The sequence below is a fragment of the Microtus pennsylvanicus genome, chromosome 9, assembly GCF_037038515.1.
Source record: "Microtus pennsylvanicus isolate mMicPen1 chromosome 9, mMicPen1.hap1, whole genome shotgun sequence".
Taxonomy (NCBI): Eukaryota; Metazoa; Chordata; class Mammalia; order Rodentia; family Cricetidae; genus Microtus; species Microtus pennsylvanicus.
The window spans coordinates 7642547-7659878 of record NC_134587.1 but is presented as its reverse complement, the minus strand read 5'-3'; the positions used below and the strand labels follow the sequence as shown (position 1 = coordinate 7659878).

General features: G+C 36.5%; 1 protein-coding gene across 2 annotated transcripts in view; it reads left to right on the top strand.

Moving 5' to 3' along the window:
- The window catches only part of Agps (alkylglycerone phosphate synthase), a 97748-nt gene that overhangs the window by 25953 nt on the left and 54463 nt on the right, over positions 1-17332 (top strand). For both annotated transcript variants that reach the window (XM_075984829.1, XM_075984830.1), the window contains exons 4-10: positions 712-832; positions 1020-1094; positions 3245-3316; positions 4786-4865; positions 6941-7021; positions 11617-11742; positions 13489-13597. In XM_075984829.1, coding sequence (XP_075840944.1) covers positions 712-832; positions 1020-1094; positions 3245-3316; positions 4786-4865; positions 6941-7021; positions 11617-11742; positions 13489-13597 — 664 coding nt within the window. The remainder of the gene's footprint in view (positions 1-711; positions 833-1019; positions 1095-3244; positions 3317-4785; positions 4866-6940; positions 7022-11616; positions 11743-13488; positions 13598-17332) is intronic.

Genomic DNA, 17332 nt, shown 5'->3' with positions numbered 1-17332 from the left:
TGAATGACATGTGGTTTTAACTTTACAGTTGAAGGTTGGATTGAAGGCACTCGATGAAATTGAGTACCAAGTTTATAATTAGGTCATGCGTTTCTATTCATGTATTTTATGCATGTGAGTGCTCTGTGTTCATGCACACCAGGAGTCTGACCCCAGGACAGATGGTTGCGGGCAACCTAGTGCTGCTTGGAACTGAACTCAGGACCTCTGGAAAAGCAGTCAGGTGCTCTTACTAATGGGCCTCTCTCTAGCCCCAAGTCATGTACTTTTAAACTACCCAATAATAATTTTATTACTTAACATGAAATTTTCCGTGCAATTTTAAAATGGCCATAGAAGAACAGGAGATGGTAAATTTTAGCCATAGGTGAAATTTTTCAATATAAAAAGCACCTGATACTTTTAAACTAGAGGTTTAAGACTTCCCTGTCTTCTCTATTGTTGATTGCCTCTTCATTGTCAGTTACAAAGGGAGCCAGAGAAACAAAGAGAAAGCATAATCTCCCTGTTATACATATTATGGGATGTGATTAACCAACAATTTATACTTTGCTACTGTTACCAAGTTGGACTTTATGACTTGATACTTTCCTATGTATTTAGCATATATCGAATGTTAAAAGAAACTGCATCTTAAAATCATTCTCCTAGCAGAGGGGATCAAAATTTGTTATTTAGAAATAAGTCAAAGAAACCAATTTTATTTTTTAGGCATCCTTAAATCCTAGTGAAGTACCTCCCTCTATTGTAAATGAAGATTTCCTTCAGGAACTTAAAGAAACTCGTATTTCCTACTCACAGGAAGCAGATGATCGAGTATTCAGAGCTCACGGTAGGTTGCTTACACTGGGCTGTCCACACTGATGCTGCTCACACTGGGATTGCTCACACTGGTGCTGCTCACGCTGGGGCTCACACTGGTGCTCACGCTGAGGCTGCTCATATTGGCTTTCTGACATTATTTAGAAGCTTCCTGTAAGTTAAATTGTTTTGCATTTTTCTTTTTAACCACAAAACAGGTCATTGTCTTCATGAGATATTTTTGCTCAGGGAAGGGATGTTGGAGCGGATTCCTGATATAGTTGTTTGGCCAAGTAAGTTGTTTTAACTCTTTATATCGTTTTAGTATAGTTTGTTTCCAAACACATTGTCAGTTCTCTGAGAAATTTATTTAATTTTAATATGAATTTCTTACTGGTTCTGAAACCTAGTTTTCCTTTGAATAAGAACAAGCTTTGAAAGAAGGTTGTAATTTGCAGCAATGCATTTTGAGGCATTGTGGAATTTAGCTGTTTCAAGATGTGGAGATAGTTCTGTTTCCTTTTGTAGTTTGGAGTTCCACACATATGCATACTTGCATAGACACCTATGAAGTCAATTGAAGTTGTCTTTAAATCTGTTAAATTTGCATCTTAATTATACTATATGGAACTTTGCTGATTTAAGATGAGGCAATGCCCTTCAGGCAGGGCTTTTTTTCCATTGTGAAAGTCATATAGTGTGGATGTCTTTTGTTTCCAGGCACTCCTGTAACCCAGATTTCCACTGATGTGTGTGCACGTAAAACCCAAAATTTTGATTAGCAAAATTAACTTTAATTATTCTTATTCCCTCTCTCTTTCTCTCCCTGTCTTCCCTTCTTTCTGCCCCCATCCCCAGTATATGGTATAGTGCATACTTGTGAATGTATATGTATATACCTTTGCACATGTGTACAGAAGCCGGGGCAGGACCTTTGGGTATCTTTCTGTTTTTCTCTTACTGCCGTGTGAGACAGTTTCTCACTGGACCAGAAACTTACCATTTCTGCTAGGCTGACTGGTTACTGAGCTCTCAGGATCTACCTACCTTTGTCTTCCATGTGCCCAGTGCTAGAATTACAGGCACATACATCCATGCCTGGCTTCTTATTTAGGTAGTGGAGAATTTATCTTCGGTTCTTATGCTTTCAAAACAAGAGCTCTTATTTATGAAGCCATTCCTAACCATCATATATTATCTTTTAAACTGCTGATAGTGACAGCCTAAACATAGAGTTTGATTAAAAGTTGAAGTGGACCTACAGATTCATGGTAGAGTATGTGGTTTAGCATAGTTAAGATTTTGGGTTTCCTGTCCCACAAAGGAACTATTATTCAAAGGCTGAGTATTTCTAGCTCTGTGCAAACTGAAATAGATAATTATAACATTTGTAAAATAAGACCTTTGCTTACACAAGTATGTATCAGTTTGCCTGTTTCTCCTAACTCCCTTCTTTCTTGTCTAGGACCTTAGCAGTTAATATTATAATTTTCAGTTTCCTTGCCTCTAAGCTTTGTCTTCCATGTGATCAATGTTCTGTGAGACTGATCTTAAGAAACCCATGCCGCATAGCTCCCTCCTTAAAACCTCACTCATGCCCCACTGCCGAGGATAGCTGCAGTAGTACCGTCTCACTTGGCACTCAGTCACCCACGGCAGTTTTTGTTAGTTAGGTAGCTTTAGTTATAGACAGAGGGAAGGAGTTCATGTGCAGTAGTGCTAAAACTAGTGGGTGAAGTATGAGAAATACGCTGTTTATATAGTCTTTATATAGTTATTGATTTCAACAGGAAATAAAGCATCCTTCTGGTACAGTTAAGTGGTTGACAGTACCTACCTAACCAAACGAGCAAAGTTAGATTACCAGAAATGAGACATGTCTTTGGTTATACCATGCTGAGAAAGACATGGCTTCACTACTGTGGGATGCCTACCAACTGTTTAGTCTCTGTTTGATCTTAGGGAAACATACAGGCTCAGAGATTAGTTTGAAATAATTGCCTTAGGTTTCTCAGAAGTGTCATTGTCTTGAAAGTCACAGATAAGGAAATGCCTATTTAGAGGGGACTACCAAGGCATAACAGCTAGAATTAATGTGATTCCAGGCTTGATCCTGATCTGAAAAGGAATGTGTGGGATGTTGGAGGAAGGGCTGTAGATTGCTTTTGTCAATGTAAATTGATTGGTTTTTGAAAATTAGACCTTCCTTGTATGAGATGTTAATGTTTGAGAATGTGACATGAAAGACATTTTTAATATAATTTTTAAAGTCTGCAATGGTTAAAAATACAGAGTTGAAATGAATCTGTTAATACAACCATTTAACATGTTACGGGTAAATAAGGAAAAAGTTTAGATTTTCAAGTTTTATTGATCCTTAGTTTGTAAGAATATGCAAATTTTATTTATATGCCTATAGTTAATACATTTTTCTTTTCAACAGTGTGTCATGATGATGTAGTTAAGATTGTGAATCTAGCGTGCAAATATAACCTTTGTATCATACCAATTGGTGGTACGTATTGTGTTTTTCAATTTTAATATGATTAAATTTGTTCTATTTAAAATATTTGTACTTTTAATTGTATTCCATTGAAAACAAGCATTGTGATTATAATGTAGTTATTGTAAAAAAAATGGGCTTATAGTGATTGTTGTGTTGTACTTAGGTCTGCCTAAAGTGCTTGTGCTGTTATTTACTTTTAATTCATGTTTTTTTTCCTTTTATGGATCATAGTTGAAGATGTGCTTTAATGTTAAATAAGAAAATGTTTGTTTAGTAGTTTTTTAGTCTATATGTCTGTGGGGATCATTTTATTTTTCTGAAACAAAGTGTAAATGTACCTGTTGTCTTTGGAGCACCAGAGTGATCCTGGAACGCTTGTAAGAATTAAAAGTTCACCAGATGGCTAGTCAGTGCCTCCGACCACAGGAAGCTAGCATTACTTTCTATCTTAAACTGGTCTTTGAGTTTGTTGTTATAGTTGTAGACTGCAGGACTTTAATAAATAAGCCAAAGGAAGGTACCTTCATTCACTGTGTTGTCATTGGTGAATGGAAATCAGATCTCCGCATTCCTAGGAGCCCCAGACTCCCTCCAGCTGATACTTCCTTTTATTTAGTGAACAGAGGCAGCGCGGTACCACTAAACTATGAATTCTTCTTTTATTGAAAATGATGTTATAAGCAAGTGGTTGTAAACAGCCACAAGTGCCACATTTGCGACTGACAATCTTGCCTGGTAAAAGTACACTGACGTGTAAGGATTACGTCTTCTGGAAATTGAATTCCAGAGGTTTTTTTCCCACATAGACTGTATGGAAATAGCAACTAAAATTTTATTTTGATATGAGGTGATACAGATATAATTAAAAACTTAAAATATTGTATTATTCGTTGTTAAGAAAACATCCTTTGTCAAAGTATCTTAAGAGGAAATGGGAGTATGTTGTTTAAATATGTCTATATATTATTTTACCATCACTTTTCACCGAAGAATATGAAAATTAGTTTTTAAATATCATGATCTGGCATTTAGCTTCTTATTTTAATTTATTAAAGCTTTTTGAGTAAGATAGTTACTTTAACAGAAAGACATTTATGTATTATGTAGTAAGGAGTTGATTGTACTTCTAGTTGTTCAGGACTTGTCTTTTTTTCTTTTAAGCTATCTCTCCTCGGTGATCATTAGCTTAGATCTTTGCTAACTATGTTTTTGGAGTTCTACAAATTGCTAGGGCTTTCCATGAGTGAGTCGTGTCCAGGGATGGAGCCATAGCCCATTGCTTTCAGTTCCATAGTAGTCTGTTTTTGACATTCAGCATGAAATAAAGGTGAGTTTGTTTTCAGTGTGTTCGCTTTTGCAAAGTAGAGATAGGTGTCAGTGCTAGCAGGCCATTTGTGTTCTGTATAGTAGGGATTTGTTTCAGAAATGTCACAGAAGCAAAATATTTAAACATAAAGTTTTGTTTTCTGTTTTGACAGGAGGAACAAGTGTGTCATATGGCTTGATGTGTCCTGCAGATGAGACAAGAACAATAATTTCTTTGGATACTTCACAGATGGTATATGATATTCTAAGATATAGTGGGGTTGTTTTCTGTTTAAGACATCATTTTCGGGCTGGAGAGATGGCTCAGTGGTTAAGAGCACTGTCTGCTCTTCCAGAGGTCCTGAGTTCAATTCCCAGCAACCACATGGTGGCTTCAAACCATCTGTAATGAGATCTGATGCCCTCCTCTGGTATACATGGAGACAGAAAGTTGTATACATAATAAATAAATAAATAAATATATCTTAAAAAAAAAAAGACATCATTTTCTTAATACTGTATTTTAGCTTCATGTTTGGTAATCAGAAGCTAAGTTCCTTTGTTCTAAGGTACAGATCTTGGTACTGTACTGCCAAATTAGTGTGTAAGTTGGTCATTTGAGAAAAATGATTTTGAAGCTTGAGACAATGGATAAGTAAATGTCTATTATTATAAAGAAACTATTATTAGTTATGAGTAACTTGAGTGATGCATACCTACTTGGCTCCCGCTTTTGCACATCTGCTGGTGATGAGTGGGAGAGCTGGTTTTTATTTATAAGGTCCAAACGGTGTGTAGTGGTAAGGCTTCAATCAGGGTTGCATTCTACCTGCATGCATCAGTAGTGATCCTGAGTACAACTTCGTGTGAGCTTTCTCATTTGAGTCTTCTTTGAACAGCAAGGTAGTGTTCACTTCCTAATGCAGAGTGCAGAGTGAACACTTCCTAATGTCTTGTTACATTTGCTTTCTTTCATTTTCTTGGACGTTAAAAACAAATTTTGATGTGCTATTTTGCATCTGTTTTGTTTGTTTCTTTAAAAAAAAGGTTTTTTTCCTCATGTAACTACTATATTTTATCACTCTTGTCAAGTCAAAATAATTTTCTTATACTAATTTATATAGTCCACACCTAATTTTAAAGGTATCTCTATGATAGCTGATTAGCTCTCATGGGACTCTAGGAAGGGTCTTGTTAACTGTGGTCGTTTCTCTTTAGGTGTCATTTTATCTGAAAGTGTACTTTCCCTTTTCCCAACAGAGAAACTAGGCTGTTTTTAGTAGGAAATAACAAATTTTGATTTTATCTGCTGCTCTTCCTTGATATCATTTAATTTTTCTTATAGGTCCTGTGTATAGTCTAGTTAGACTTTTCCCTCCTTTCCTCCTGTCTTTCTACTTCCCCTCCTTCCCTGCCTCCCTCTCCTCCATAGAAAGCTTGTCTTATAGAGAGATGGCAATGTGCTCTTTAAAATACATTATATTTTATTTAAAAATAAACACATAATTGGACATGCTTTGGGATATTTTGATACATGTTTACTTTGGGTAATAGATCAGCACTTAGCACATCTCTGACTTAGTTGTATGCTTTTTAACGCCATGCATCACTGGGAGAGGAAGTGGCTGACTCATGGTTGCCTGGTTGCACTGTAACACTCCTCATCAGCTCCCTTATTCTGGAATCTAAGAAATGACAGTTCCTTCACGATAGTTTAAGAATAGCCTATTCTGGAATAGGATTTCTGGGTAGTTGCAGATGTCCTTGAACTCCTGATCCTCCTGTCTAACTCTGGAAATACAGGTCTTCACCACCATCTTGGCTCAGTTCCTTTTTTGCAACGTGAGGCAGGAATAGTGTTTTTTATTTTTTCTCGGATTTTTTTTAATGCAGAGATGCTGTGTATTATATTTAAACATCTTAGCAGGTTTTTTTTCCTGCCCCATCTTGATTCTTAGATATGATTGTTAACAGCAGTACAAATAGATGTTTTCTATATACTGTTTTTTATGTGGGCTATCCTATTTATTCCTTTAGTAACTGTGTTGGTATATATCAATACTGTCTACATTTTACAATTAGGGACTCACTAAGACTAAATAGTTACTTGCCTAAGCTAAACAGTTGCATTTAGTTTCATGTCTGCACAAAGATGGAGTGTGTGTTTCTGAACCCAGTGCCTGCATAATGTATTGCTCTTGTTGCCGCATCACAGAGTAAGCATCCCTGATTACTGCCATTTCACTAAGGTTTGAATTAGGAAGTTAGGTATTTCCTAAGAAAATGTTAATGGCTCATAGGAATGAGACCTCTCTTCTTTTGTAACAGAACCGGATTCTCTGGGTTGATGAGAACAATCTGACAGCTCATGTCGAGGCTGGGCTAACAGGACAAGAGTTGGAAAGGCAGGTATGTTATCTCTTTAACTAGCTGTATTCTACGTCTGAAAGAAGTACCTTTCACAAGACATTGGCCACTCAGTGAATCTGCTCAGATTTTGTTTGTTGAGCTAGAAGTGAGAATACAGTAGTGAATGAAACTCTATCCCCTGCCCTCAGGGCACTTATATTGGGATAGAAGATTGGAGAAATGGACAGTGAGTGATTCAGGGAAAGATCAAGTATGTCTCATCAAATGGAGGCAGGTAGGAAGAACTTGGACAATTATATGTCATAGAAACTTGACATTTAAAAAGAGACGTAGAAAGGAATGAATAAGAACAAATTATGTATGAAATTGCCATAATGAAGTTGATTTACTTGGTATAATAACTCCAAAACCTGATAAAGTAAAATGAGACTCAAGGATGAGTCAGAGTTAGCAGAAGAGAGGTCAGGTGAAGAGACCAGCCCTGAGGAAGAAGTGTGTGCAGGAGCACTAAGGGTAGCCATTGCTTTTGGGACCCTTAATCTTTCTGCTCTTTCTCAGTATTTGAGTGAATTTTGAAATTTTCTGTTTATGGGTTCTGAGCAGGTAATTATTAAAATGAATTGATTCATGGGGGCTAAAGAGATAGCTCAGAGTTTAAGAGCACTGACTGCCATCCCAGAGGATCTGGGTTCAGTTCCTAGCACTTAGATGGCAACTCCAGTGCCAGGGGATCTATCACCCTTTTCTGGCCTCTGTGGACATTGCATGCAGACAAAAACAAAAAAATAAATGAGTCCCCCCAGAAATTAAAAATTGATTTTTTTAAACTTCCCCAAAGGCCGGGCGGTGGTGGCGCACGCCTTTAATCCCAGCACTCGGGAGGCAGAGGCAGGCGGATCTCTGTGAGTTCGAGACCAGCCTGGTCTACAAGAGCTAGTTCCAGGACAGGCTCCAAAACCACAGAGAAACCCTGTCTCGAAAAACCAAAAAAAAAAAAAAAAAAAAAAAAAAAAAAAAACTTCCCCAAATATGGTCAGGATGATTGTAACCCAGCTTTTATAAATAAAAATTAGGAATTGGGATTTGTTGGTGACACATCAGTCGCTTCGTTCAAATTAGATTATAGTTTATCCCTGAACCTTTACTAAGACACAGGAAATGTGTGGTGGTTAATTTTATTTTAATTGTCTTTCCCCTTTTTTGAAACGATTAAATTTTGTCTACTTGTGACCAGTTCTTGAAAAATTTATTGCAATACTAAAAGATTTTTGAAGTATTAAAAGTTTTACTTATGAGTAGTTTATATTTGGAAAAGGTGAACAGCTAGCAAATTCCAATACCCGCCAGGCAGCTTTTTTCCATGAGTGAATAGTAGTTAACTTACTTTAACATCCAGCAGATCTGTTAGTTTTTATCAGAGATCTTCAAACAAGTCAGGCTTTATATAGTGAAGATAAAAGATTTATTAATACAATTTCTAATGAACTTTGATGATATTAACTGAAAAACATCTAGAATGCCCTGGATTAGTCCTCTGCTAGCTGGAATGATAAGACATTATTGACAGCATTTTCTTTAATAACAAAAAACAACTTTTTAGGCCTCCAGTGTTATATCCTTTATTATAGCATTTGATGGAGTATTTTAACCTTTCTAAGTTTTCCTTCCCTCTTTAAAGGTTAAAATGAAAATTCAAAGAGTATATCCCCTTAAAATTTAAATGACATTTCTCTCTAGTAGGTGCTTATGAGGTTTTACCTGCTAGTTTGTCTCACTGTGACACAGACCCTCACAGTTGTGCCTGCAGCTGTCCCCATCAGACCCCTCCTCGTTAAACTCCCTCCCGAGTCCTTTAGTTTATACCTCAGCTGAGACAGCCAGCTTAAAGTGTCCTGTTTATTCCTCAGAGAAGGTTTAAAATGGCAGAAACACACAAGTTGAGTAGCAGATTTTAACTCTTTAACTTGTAAATTACATTGGTCTTTAATATGCTTAAATACTAAGGTACATCACTAACATACCAGTTTCAGATTTTGGGGTTTCCTTAGGGATTTATTAAATATCTGGTGATTTATTTATCTAATAGTCTGGTGATAGGTGTTTTTTTCTTCCCAGAGGTAACATCATTAATAATCTCATAATATCTTGTTTTGTTCTTGTTTCAAGTAGTTCCTAGCCCTTCCTTTTAACTTTAAATATAGGTCCTAGTTATAGATCTTCATCTATGAAATGGTGATAATATTACCTCTCAAAGTTTTTGCTAGAGTAGAGTATGTTAATAATGTAACACATTTAGAACTTCATCCCATTAATTTCTATCAAACATGTATACTTCATTCAGGTACCTTGAACTTTATTCCTTTTATGACTGAAGATTTCCAAACTTGTCCTCAGTGCAGATTTTTGCCCTAAAGTGTAGACGACCATAGCCAGTTCCTAGCTGTTCTTTCTCCTTGGTTGTATAATAGGAATCACAAATCCAGCATTATAAAAGCTGAAGTTTCAGTGATGAAGTTTGTAGTCGTCTCTCAAATATTGCTTATTTTGTAGCCCCCACCCCAGGTCTTCATTGCATTCCTTTATAAAACTTTATACTTATATCTAAGGCCCAATGCACAGAAACTATTCTTCCAGTAAACTTTCCCTTTCCAACATGGCTGCTAAATTTATGGGAGAATCAATATCACATAGTATCTTTAACTATCACAGAATATTGATAAATGATAGTAACAAATAACAAATCTATGTCATATTCAATCATACTATGGATTATTTTTATATATGGTTTATTTTCTAACTCTGATACCACATTGTACTATATATGGCCTGACCCCTATCTTTTCAAATTAGAGGAGAATTTTAACTCTGTAATTTCATAAACTTAAATGTCTGTTAAAATTCAGGAATAGCCAGGCGGTAGTGGTGCACGCCTTTAATCCCAGCACTCAGGAAGCAGAGGCGGGCAGATCTCTGAGTTCGAGGCCAGACTGGTCTTCAAAGTGAGTTGCAGGACAGGCTCCAAAGCTACAGAGAAACCCTGTCTCAAAAACCAAAACAAAACAAAATTTAGGAATAGTGTCATAACAGTCTGGCCACCTTTGCTAGCTATTTTTTTTTCTGTGCTGGCTATTTTTATGTCAGTTTGTCATAGCCTAGAGTCATTGGAGAGATGAGAACCTCAATTGCGAAAATAACCTCCGTAAACTCAGGCTGTAGGCAAACCTGAAGGTCATTTTCTCATTTAGTGATTGATGGGGAAGGGCTGGTTCATTGTTTGTGGGTTTACCCCTAGGCTGGTGGTCCTGGGTTCTGTAAGAAAGCAGGATGAGCAAGCCATGGAGAGCAAGCCAGTAAGATTTTTGAATTATGAGCCATATATTTTTGTTTTATTTCTTTAATAGTTTCAGTGAGGTATAGGTGTCCTAGAATAAATTGCTGTCATCTAAAGTGTACCATGTGACACAGAATACCCTGACTCATCGCCACCATCAGGTGACATGTGTTAGGGGTTTATGAATACTTTTCTTCTAATTTAATAAAACTGAGAAAATAATGTCAATATAGGTTGTTTGAAGACGGAGCTGTAAGGAAATCTAATACATTGGTAATTTTCATTTTAACCCTGCTTATTTGTGATAGCTTGCTAACCTCTTAAATATATTGAATATGTAAAGAAAAAAGTAACAAGTGATGTTCTTTCAATTCTGTCTTCCTATAAGCAAAATAAAAAATACAGTTTCCATTGCTAGCATGTGAAGCCTAATTTATGTGTAAGCTAGTGGACTTACACATTTTGGTTACAACTTTCAATCCATACTTACTTTGATACATGGGCACAAACATCGCTGACATACTCTACATCTCTGCATGACTTACTTGAGAAATAAAGCAGTTGCTGCACTGGATGACGATCAAATGGTCACCACAGATTGATGGGCTTGAGTGCCGGCAGCAGCAAGTACGCAGATGGTGGTGTCTGTACCGTTTGACAGGAGATGGCTGAGACTTTAAAATGATTTCAGTGGAATGGCTTTGGTGTTGCTGCAGTAAAGGGCATCCATTGAACCTCAGGTGCTGTACAGATGGTGAAGCCAAGCTAATACAGAAAAATGAGGAACAAGTGACTATTTAATGTACAGGAATGCTTGGTCCACATCACAAGTAAATGATGGCATTGCATTTGGGAAGCCTAGCCAGATGGCTGAGCATTAAAACACACGACTCCTTGAGAGAATTAAGTACAGGCAATTTGCTTAGATTTTCTGGAGGCCTGCTGCATATTATATTAGTGTGGAGGAGAAAGGAAGATGAAATGCTTTATTTATTGAAAGTGTTAGGTGAAGTTGGCATTACTTAAGTTAATCTGATCTCCATAAGTATTTAAAGTGTCTCTTCAAGGGTGTGGGACACAGGAAGGGTCAGCTGGCTTGAGAAACAATCATGGGAAGAGTAGTGCTTGTTAGCCCACGCTTTTCCCCTTTTATGAAGGTTTTTCATTAGGCAAAAAGAAAAAAGTTGCCTTTTCGGGTTTAATGTGTCAAAAATATTAGAAACAGATTGGAGGAGTAAATGTGTTGAATGCTGTGTGAAATGGAACCATTTTTGCTCTAAAATTTTACACTTTTGCTTTTCAGCTTAAAGAAAGCGGTTATTGTACAGGTCACGAGCCAGACTCCCTGGAATTCAGCACGGTGGGAGGGTGGATAGCTACTCGGGCATCAGGCATGAAGAAGAACATCTATGGCAATATCGAGGACCTGGTAAATGTATTTCTAGTTACTGTCTAGTGATTGCTATTTAAAAAATCAGATTAAGTATTTAGAGCCTTTAAAAATTAAGGATTGTGCCGGTCATGGTGGCTTATCTCTTTAATCCCCAGCATTCGGGGAGACAGAATGCTGTGAGTTCAAGGCCAGCCTGATCTATAAAGTGAGTTCTAGGACAGCCAAGGCTCTGATATACAAAGAAACTCTTTCTTGAAATGGCTAAATAAACAAATAAATATTAAGGATTGAGTGGTAAATCTCTTTAAAATATATTTCTTTTGGTTATAGTAATACTGATTGTGCATAGTAGAAGCAGTTAAAAGATATAGTGACGTCATATTTAAGGATGTCCTTTTTAAAGTGACCAATATTTAAGATTTATAGTCGTTTCAAAGTATCTAAATATGCAAATAAATATTTTTTAAGTCCATCAAGAGTTTGATCATCATCTTTGTTTTTCAATGTGATATTGTTATTCTTGCTTTAGGAGACTTTACATTTACTTTTCTGAAGGAATTCTTTTTTTTGTGTACAGTTGAAGAACCTCATTGAAATGGTTCTATTGAATAGTCATAGAGGTTGTCTTATTTAATGTGTGCCAGGTTTCTGGGAGCCTGACAGTGTTGTAGCTATGGGTACCTTATTAAGTTTTGGGTGCCATTTGTTACATTTGTAGCTTTTCTGGGGGCAAGTTGGTTTACCTTTCTCAGCTTCAGTGTTCTTTTCTGTAAAATACAATAACCATATTAGAATTATATTGCAGCTAAAAGACATAAAATGAAATTTTCACAGGTCTCATGTCCATAAGTGTAAGGTTTTTTCTTTAAATCTTCAGTATTTCGATATTTATTTTACCTGACATTTTTCTACGTGGTCTTGCTATTTAGTCCAGGCTGTCCTAGAACTTGTAATTTTGTCATTTCCATTTCAGTTCCTGGGGTTACAGAAAGGCAACAGTATGCTGGGTGGTTGATAGTACTTTAGAAAAGCCTGTGAGGCTGTGGAATTAAAGTAATACTGATAACATTGTTCTTGGTCTCAGGGTTTTTATTAATACTTCTGTTGATGGGAGTATCAGGTTTATCTCATGAGAGACAATGCTTGTTATTCTGTAAAAATTAAAGCTAAATCCAGTTGTAGAGAAAAATAGTTCTGGGTTGCCATTAGATTATTAAGAGCTTTATAAGTCAGGCAAGTGCTTGATAGACCATTAAAGTCTATCAAATTTATTTAATTTACATTAAAGTGTAAATTAGCTTAATTTTTTCCTAAAGATTTTTAAGGGGAAAAAGATTCTTCAATTAACACACTTACTACTTAAGTTGTTATATAACATATTTTGTTTTGAAATTTCTTTGTAACATATTGTATCCTTTGAAACTCATAATTTGCATTGCTTGTACGAAAACTTTAGTAAGGCCAGTATTTTAGTCTTTGTGGCTACATTAGAACTCATTAAAAATTTCAAAGTGTTAATAATTCTTTTTTAGACTTAAAATTATGGTAAGTCATGATACTAGTGTCTTGTTTAACTGTTGGAAAAATGTTGAAAATTACTATATTTATCTTTAGTATACAAATCACTAAAAGGTGTGAGAATTCTGAAGGGCATCACAACTTATCACTTAGTTCATTATTTAATGTGTGGTGTTTTATTGCAAATGTAAATATATGTGTTGGCAAGTACAGACACAGATTTAACAGATGCCTGGAGTTTACACTGTGTATTGTATTAAACAGGTGGTTCATATAAAAATGGTAACCCCTAGAGGTGTAATAGAGAAAAGCTCCCAAGGACCTCGTATGTCAACAGGCCCTGATATCCATCACTTCATCATGGGATCTGAAGGTTGGTGTAACTGTAATAAAGTTGTTAGGAAAGTATGTAGGTTTATGACTTCATATTGAGAAAGTCTGTGTACTGTGATATCAGGTCTTTGAAAGAAAGATATGCTTTAGATTTTTAAAGAATAATAAAATTTTATGATTTACTGTTTTTTAATTCATATTTCATAAAACTTTTTTTGTTTGTTTTTTGTTTTTTTAAAACAGGGTTTCTCTTTGTAACCCTGGAACTCACTCTGTAGACCAGGTTGGCCTTGAACTCAGAGAAATCACCTGCCTCTGCCTCCCGAGTGCTGGGATTAAAGGCGTGTGCTCCCACGCCCAGCTCACTCGTAAAGCTTTTATAATGAGAACTTATACTAAACTTCTTCCTACACTTTACTCTTTTATAGTTCTAAACAGAGTGTGGTCTTTTTTTCTTAGTTTTTTCAAAATTTTTAGTGATCTTCGGAAACAGTGGTTAGGGCTTAAACATTCAGCTCTGTATGTTACAGTTTAATCTCGTCCCAGTTACCAGCTGGATGCCTGATGAAACATTCTCTTTCTGTCTTGTTTTCTTGGAATCGTGTTGGATGTTTTTTAAAAAATGGAAGTTTAGATTCCATTTATTCATGTATCTTTTAAACTTCTGTTTTTATTTTGCAAGCAGTATCTGTTGCTTACTTGTTTACTGTTGGATAACTTTAAAATATGTGGTTCCTTCTGATTTGCAGGCTGTTGAGTAAACACATTGGTAAATGGTGTGCGTGAAGTAGACTTGGGCCTGTTTTTCAGATTTTGGAATGGGAAAGGGACAGCCCTTAAATTCAGAAGAATAAAATAAATTTAAACAGGAAAGTGTTTCTAAGTTAGCCTAAGAGCTTGTTTACTTCCAAAGATAGAGTTTGGAAACATTTAGCTATATTTAAGTCTGTTGTGCGCCAGGAGGAAGTAGACAACAGGATGGGTTCCAGGGACTTTACTAAGTCACCACACAAGCAGAGTCACTGATGTCAGGGCTGCAGGACAAGGACTCAGTCCCTAGCAGGGGCAGAAGCCAGGTTTATGAGCATAAAAGCAGAAACATTTTTTGCCATGTTACAGTTACAGTTTTCAGGAAGCAGAAGTCAAAGAGTAGGAACTTTCCCTGTGTGTCTCACCATTGTCGGCCAACACAGACTCATTTGTTCTGTCTGTTTTTAGGAACAGCCATAATAATTTAGACTAAGGGGCATAACAGATTTTCTGTTGACTAATGAGGTTGGTCAGCTATTGGAAAGTTCTCAACTCCCCTAAAATTTGGGAACCTGAACTTTGTTTTACACTACAGGTAAACTGGAGTCTGAAGTCAAAATGGCTGTGCTTAGGACAAGGTTCTTTTGCCTGCTTCCTTCAAAAGAACAATTATAATTAAGGTATTCAGGTACAAGTTCTGATCTTTGATAGTGGCAGCAAAGAAGGAACAAATAACTATGTTTCTTAATGACATGGTAGAGATAATATCAAGTATGATGATAGGTTGGCTATTTATGATGGTGGTGGTGTTAGCTCTGTGTGTGTATGTGCGCGCACACGTGTGTGTGTGTGTGTGTGTGTGTGTGTGTGAGATAGGTTGTAGGTAGGTGGCTGTGGGTATGTTTTTTGTGTGAATACTCCCCTTGCCGTATGTGTGTGTATTTTGTACATTCCCCTTGCTTTTCCAGTACTGTTCTTGTTTCTTACCATCATCTTCACTTATTTGCTTATTTATTTTTGAGGCAAAGTCTTTTTATTATGTACTCTGGCTGTCCTGGAACTTGCTATGTAGACCAGTCTGGCCTCAAACTCACAGCGACCCATCTGTCTCTGCCTCCTGGTGCTGGGATTGAAGGCATGTATCACATGCCCGACTTGGTTCTTAGCATTTTTCAAACTTCTTTATAGCCAGGACTCTGGTCCTTTATAGATAGTATTTTGGCATTACTGTTGTATGGAGGTTCTCTGGGTGTCATTTTATATGTACTTTCTTTATTCACTAATTGCTCTACTTTTCTCTCTTCTCCCTCTATCACCCCACTGATATTTTAAAAATCTGGTTTGGTGTTTTGTCTGTCTGCCTGCCTCCCTCCTTACCTCCCTCCTTTTTTCCTTCCTTTCATTTTATTTTGGCAAGGTCTTACTCTTTAGCTTAAGCTGCTCTGGCATTTACTATGTAGGTCTGACTGGCCTTAAATTGGTAATCCTCTTGACTCAGTTTCCTGAATGCTGGGATTAGCATTATTAGCCACTGTACCTGCTCCCCTCAGGTCTTTCTTGAGTGATAGATTGTTTAAGCATCCCTTCACTCCTTTTCACCCTCACAAACCTGTAGGAGGTCTCAATGAATCTTTTTCTTTGCTTAGAGGTAATTTGAAGGTTACAGTGCTTTTAGTCTTTTTTTTTTTTTTTTTTTTTTGGTAGCCTTCAAATGTTGAAGTTATAGGCTCTGCCCAGGGAGAAAAGGAGAAGACAGATTCAGAATCAGGTGATTTCATAGCAGTCATGCTGCCATCGACAGGTGGGGCACATCTTTGTGTAGTTCATAGCGTTCACAGCTGGAGTAGACAGTGATGCCTCTTCCCCCAGCACTTAGAGAGTTCCTGCTTGCTTCCTCAGTCTCTTACAACCAAGGTGTGCAGTATCTTCAGCGTAGAGTCTTATCTTCTAGTTCTAGTGGGTAACCAACAGGGCTGTAAAGAACTTTATGATTTTGGAGGCTTTTGGGACCTCTGTGACCAGCTACCCAAAATAGATTATACAATTTTAATTTCTTAATGAAGTCAGCTGGATTATGATAGTGATTGCTTTCATAGACATACTTTTCATACCTGTCATTTTTTTCTTGTGATGACATTAGACCTTAAATTACTTCATATTTAGTTTTGTTTGATGGTCTTAGAATAATGTAATAGCCATTTCCAAAAATGAGTTACTTTTTGAGAATTCATGAAGAATTGGTGTGCTTCACTTAAGTGTTTGTTAGTTTAAACCATCTGTCTTTTGGATTTTCTTTTCAAATCTCCATTTTCCTAAGTACCACTTTTAAAAAATCAGATAAGAGAGGATAGAGAGAGTGAGAATAATCAGTTTACACTATATACATTTATGAAATTGTCAAAAATAAATTTAATCAAACCAAATGTAGGAGTCATAGGATAGGAAGAAAGACTGTGAAATGCCATCTTTTAGGAATACCAGTTATTGCAGTCATGATCTCAGCAGCTCTGGACTTGTACAAGACTGGCCCTGTCAACAATCAACTCATGGGGCTCTGTCCTTGCTTCTGAACTAATGGATATTGATAGATTCTGGCAGAGAGGGAATCATTATCTTCAGTTGTATACCCCACATATTTATATATATATTTTTAATTAAAAAGTATATATTAAAGCTAATATGTGAGTTCTCCTTTTAAAAAAAATTCTTGGTTCCTTGCAATTCTATATAAAAGAATAAAGTTAGATTTAACCTTAGATCATATTTATTTTGCTTAACTTGGAGTCTCTGGAAGCCAGAATCTAGGAAGGAGATATTGATGAGGAGTATATCTTAAGGGAGAGACTAGTAGAACAGTTCCTTCTTTTTGAAATCTCATGAGCCCAGCCTTTACTGTCCACATTTTTACCAGCATTATGGTCTTCCAAACTCCTACCAGAATCTCCCATTTATTTTTGTTTATGGCATTCTAGGATTCCTAGAATGCTACCACTTCAGACTCTTCCATATTGTTTTATAGCATTGA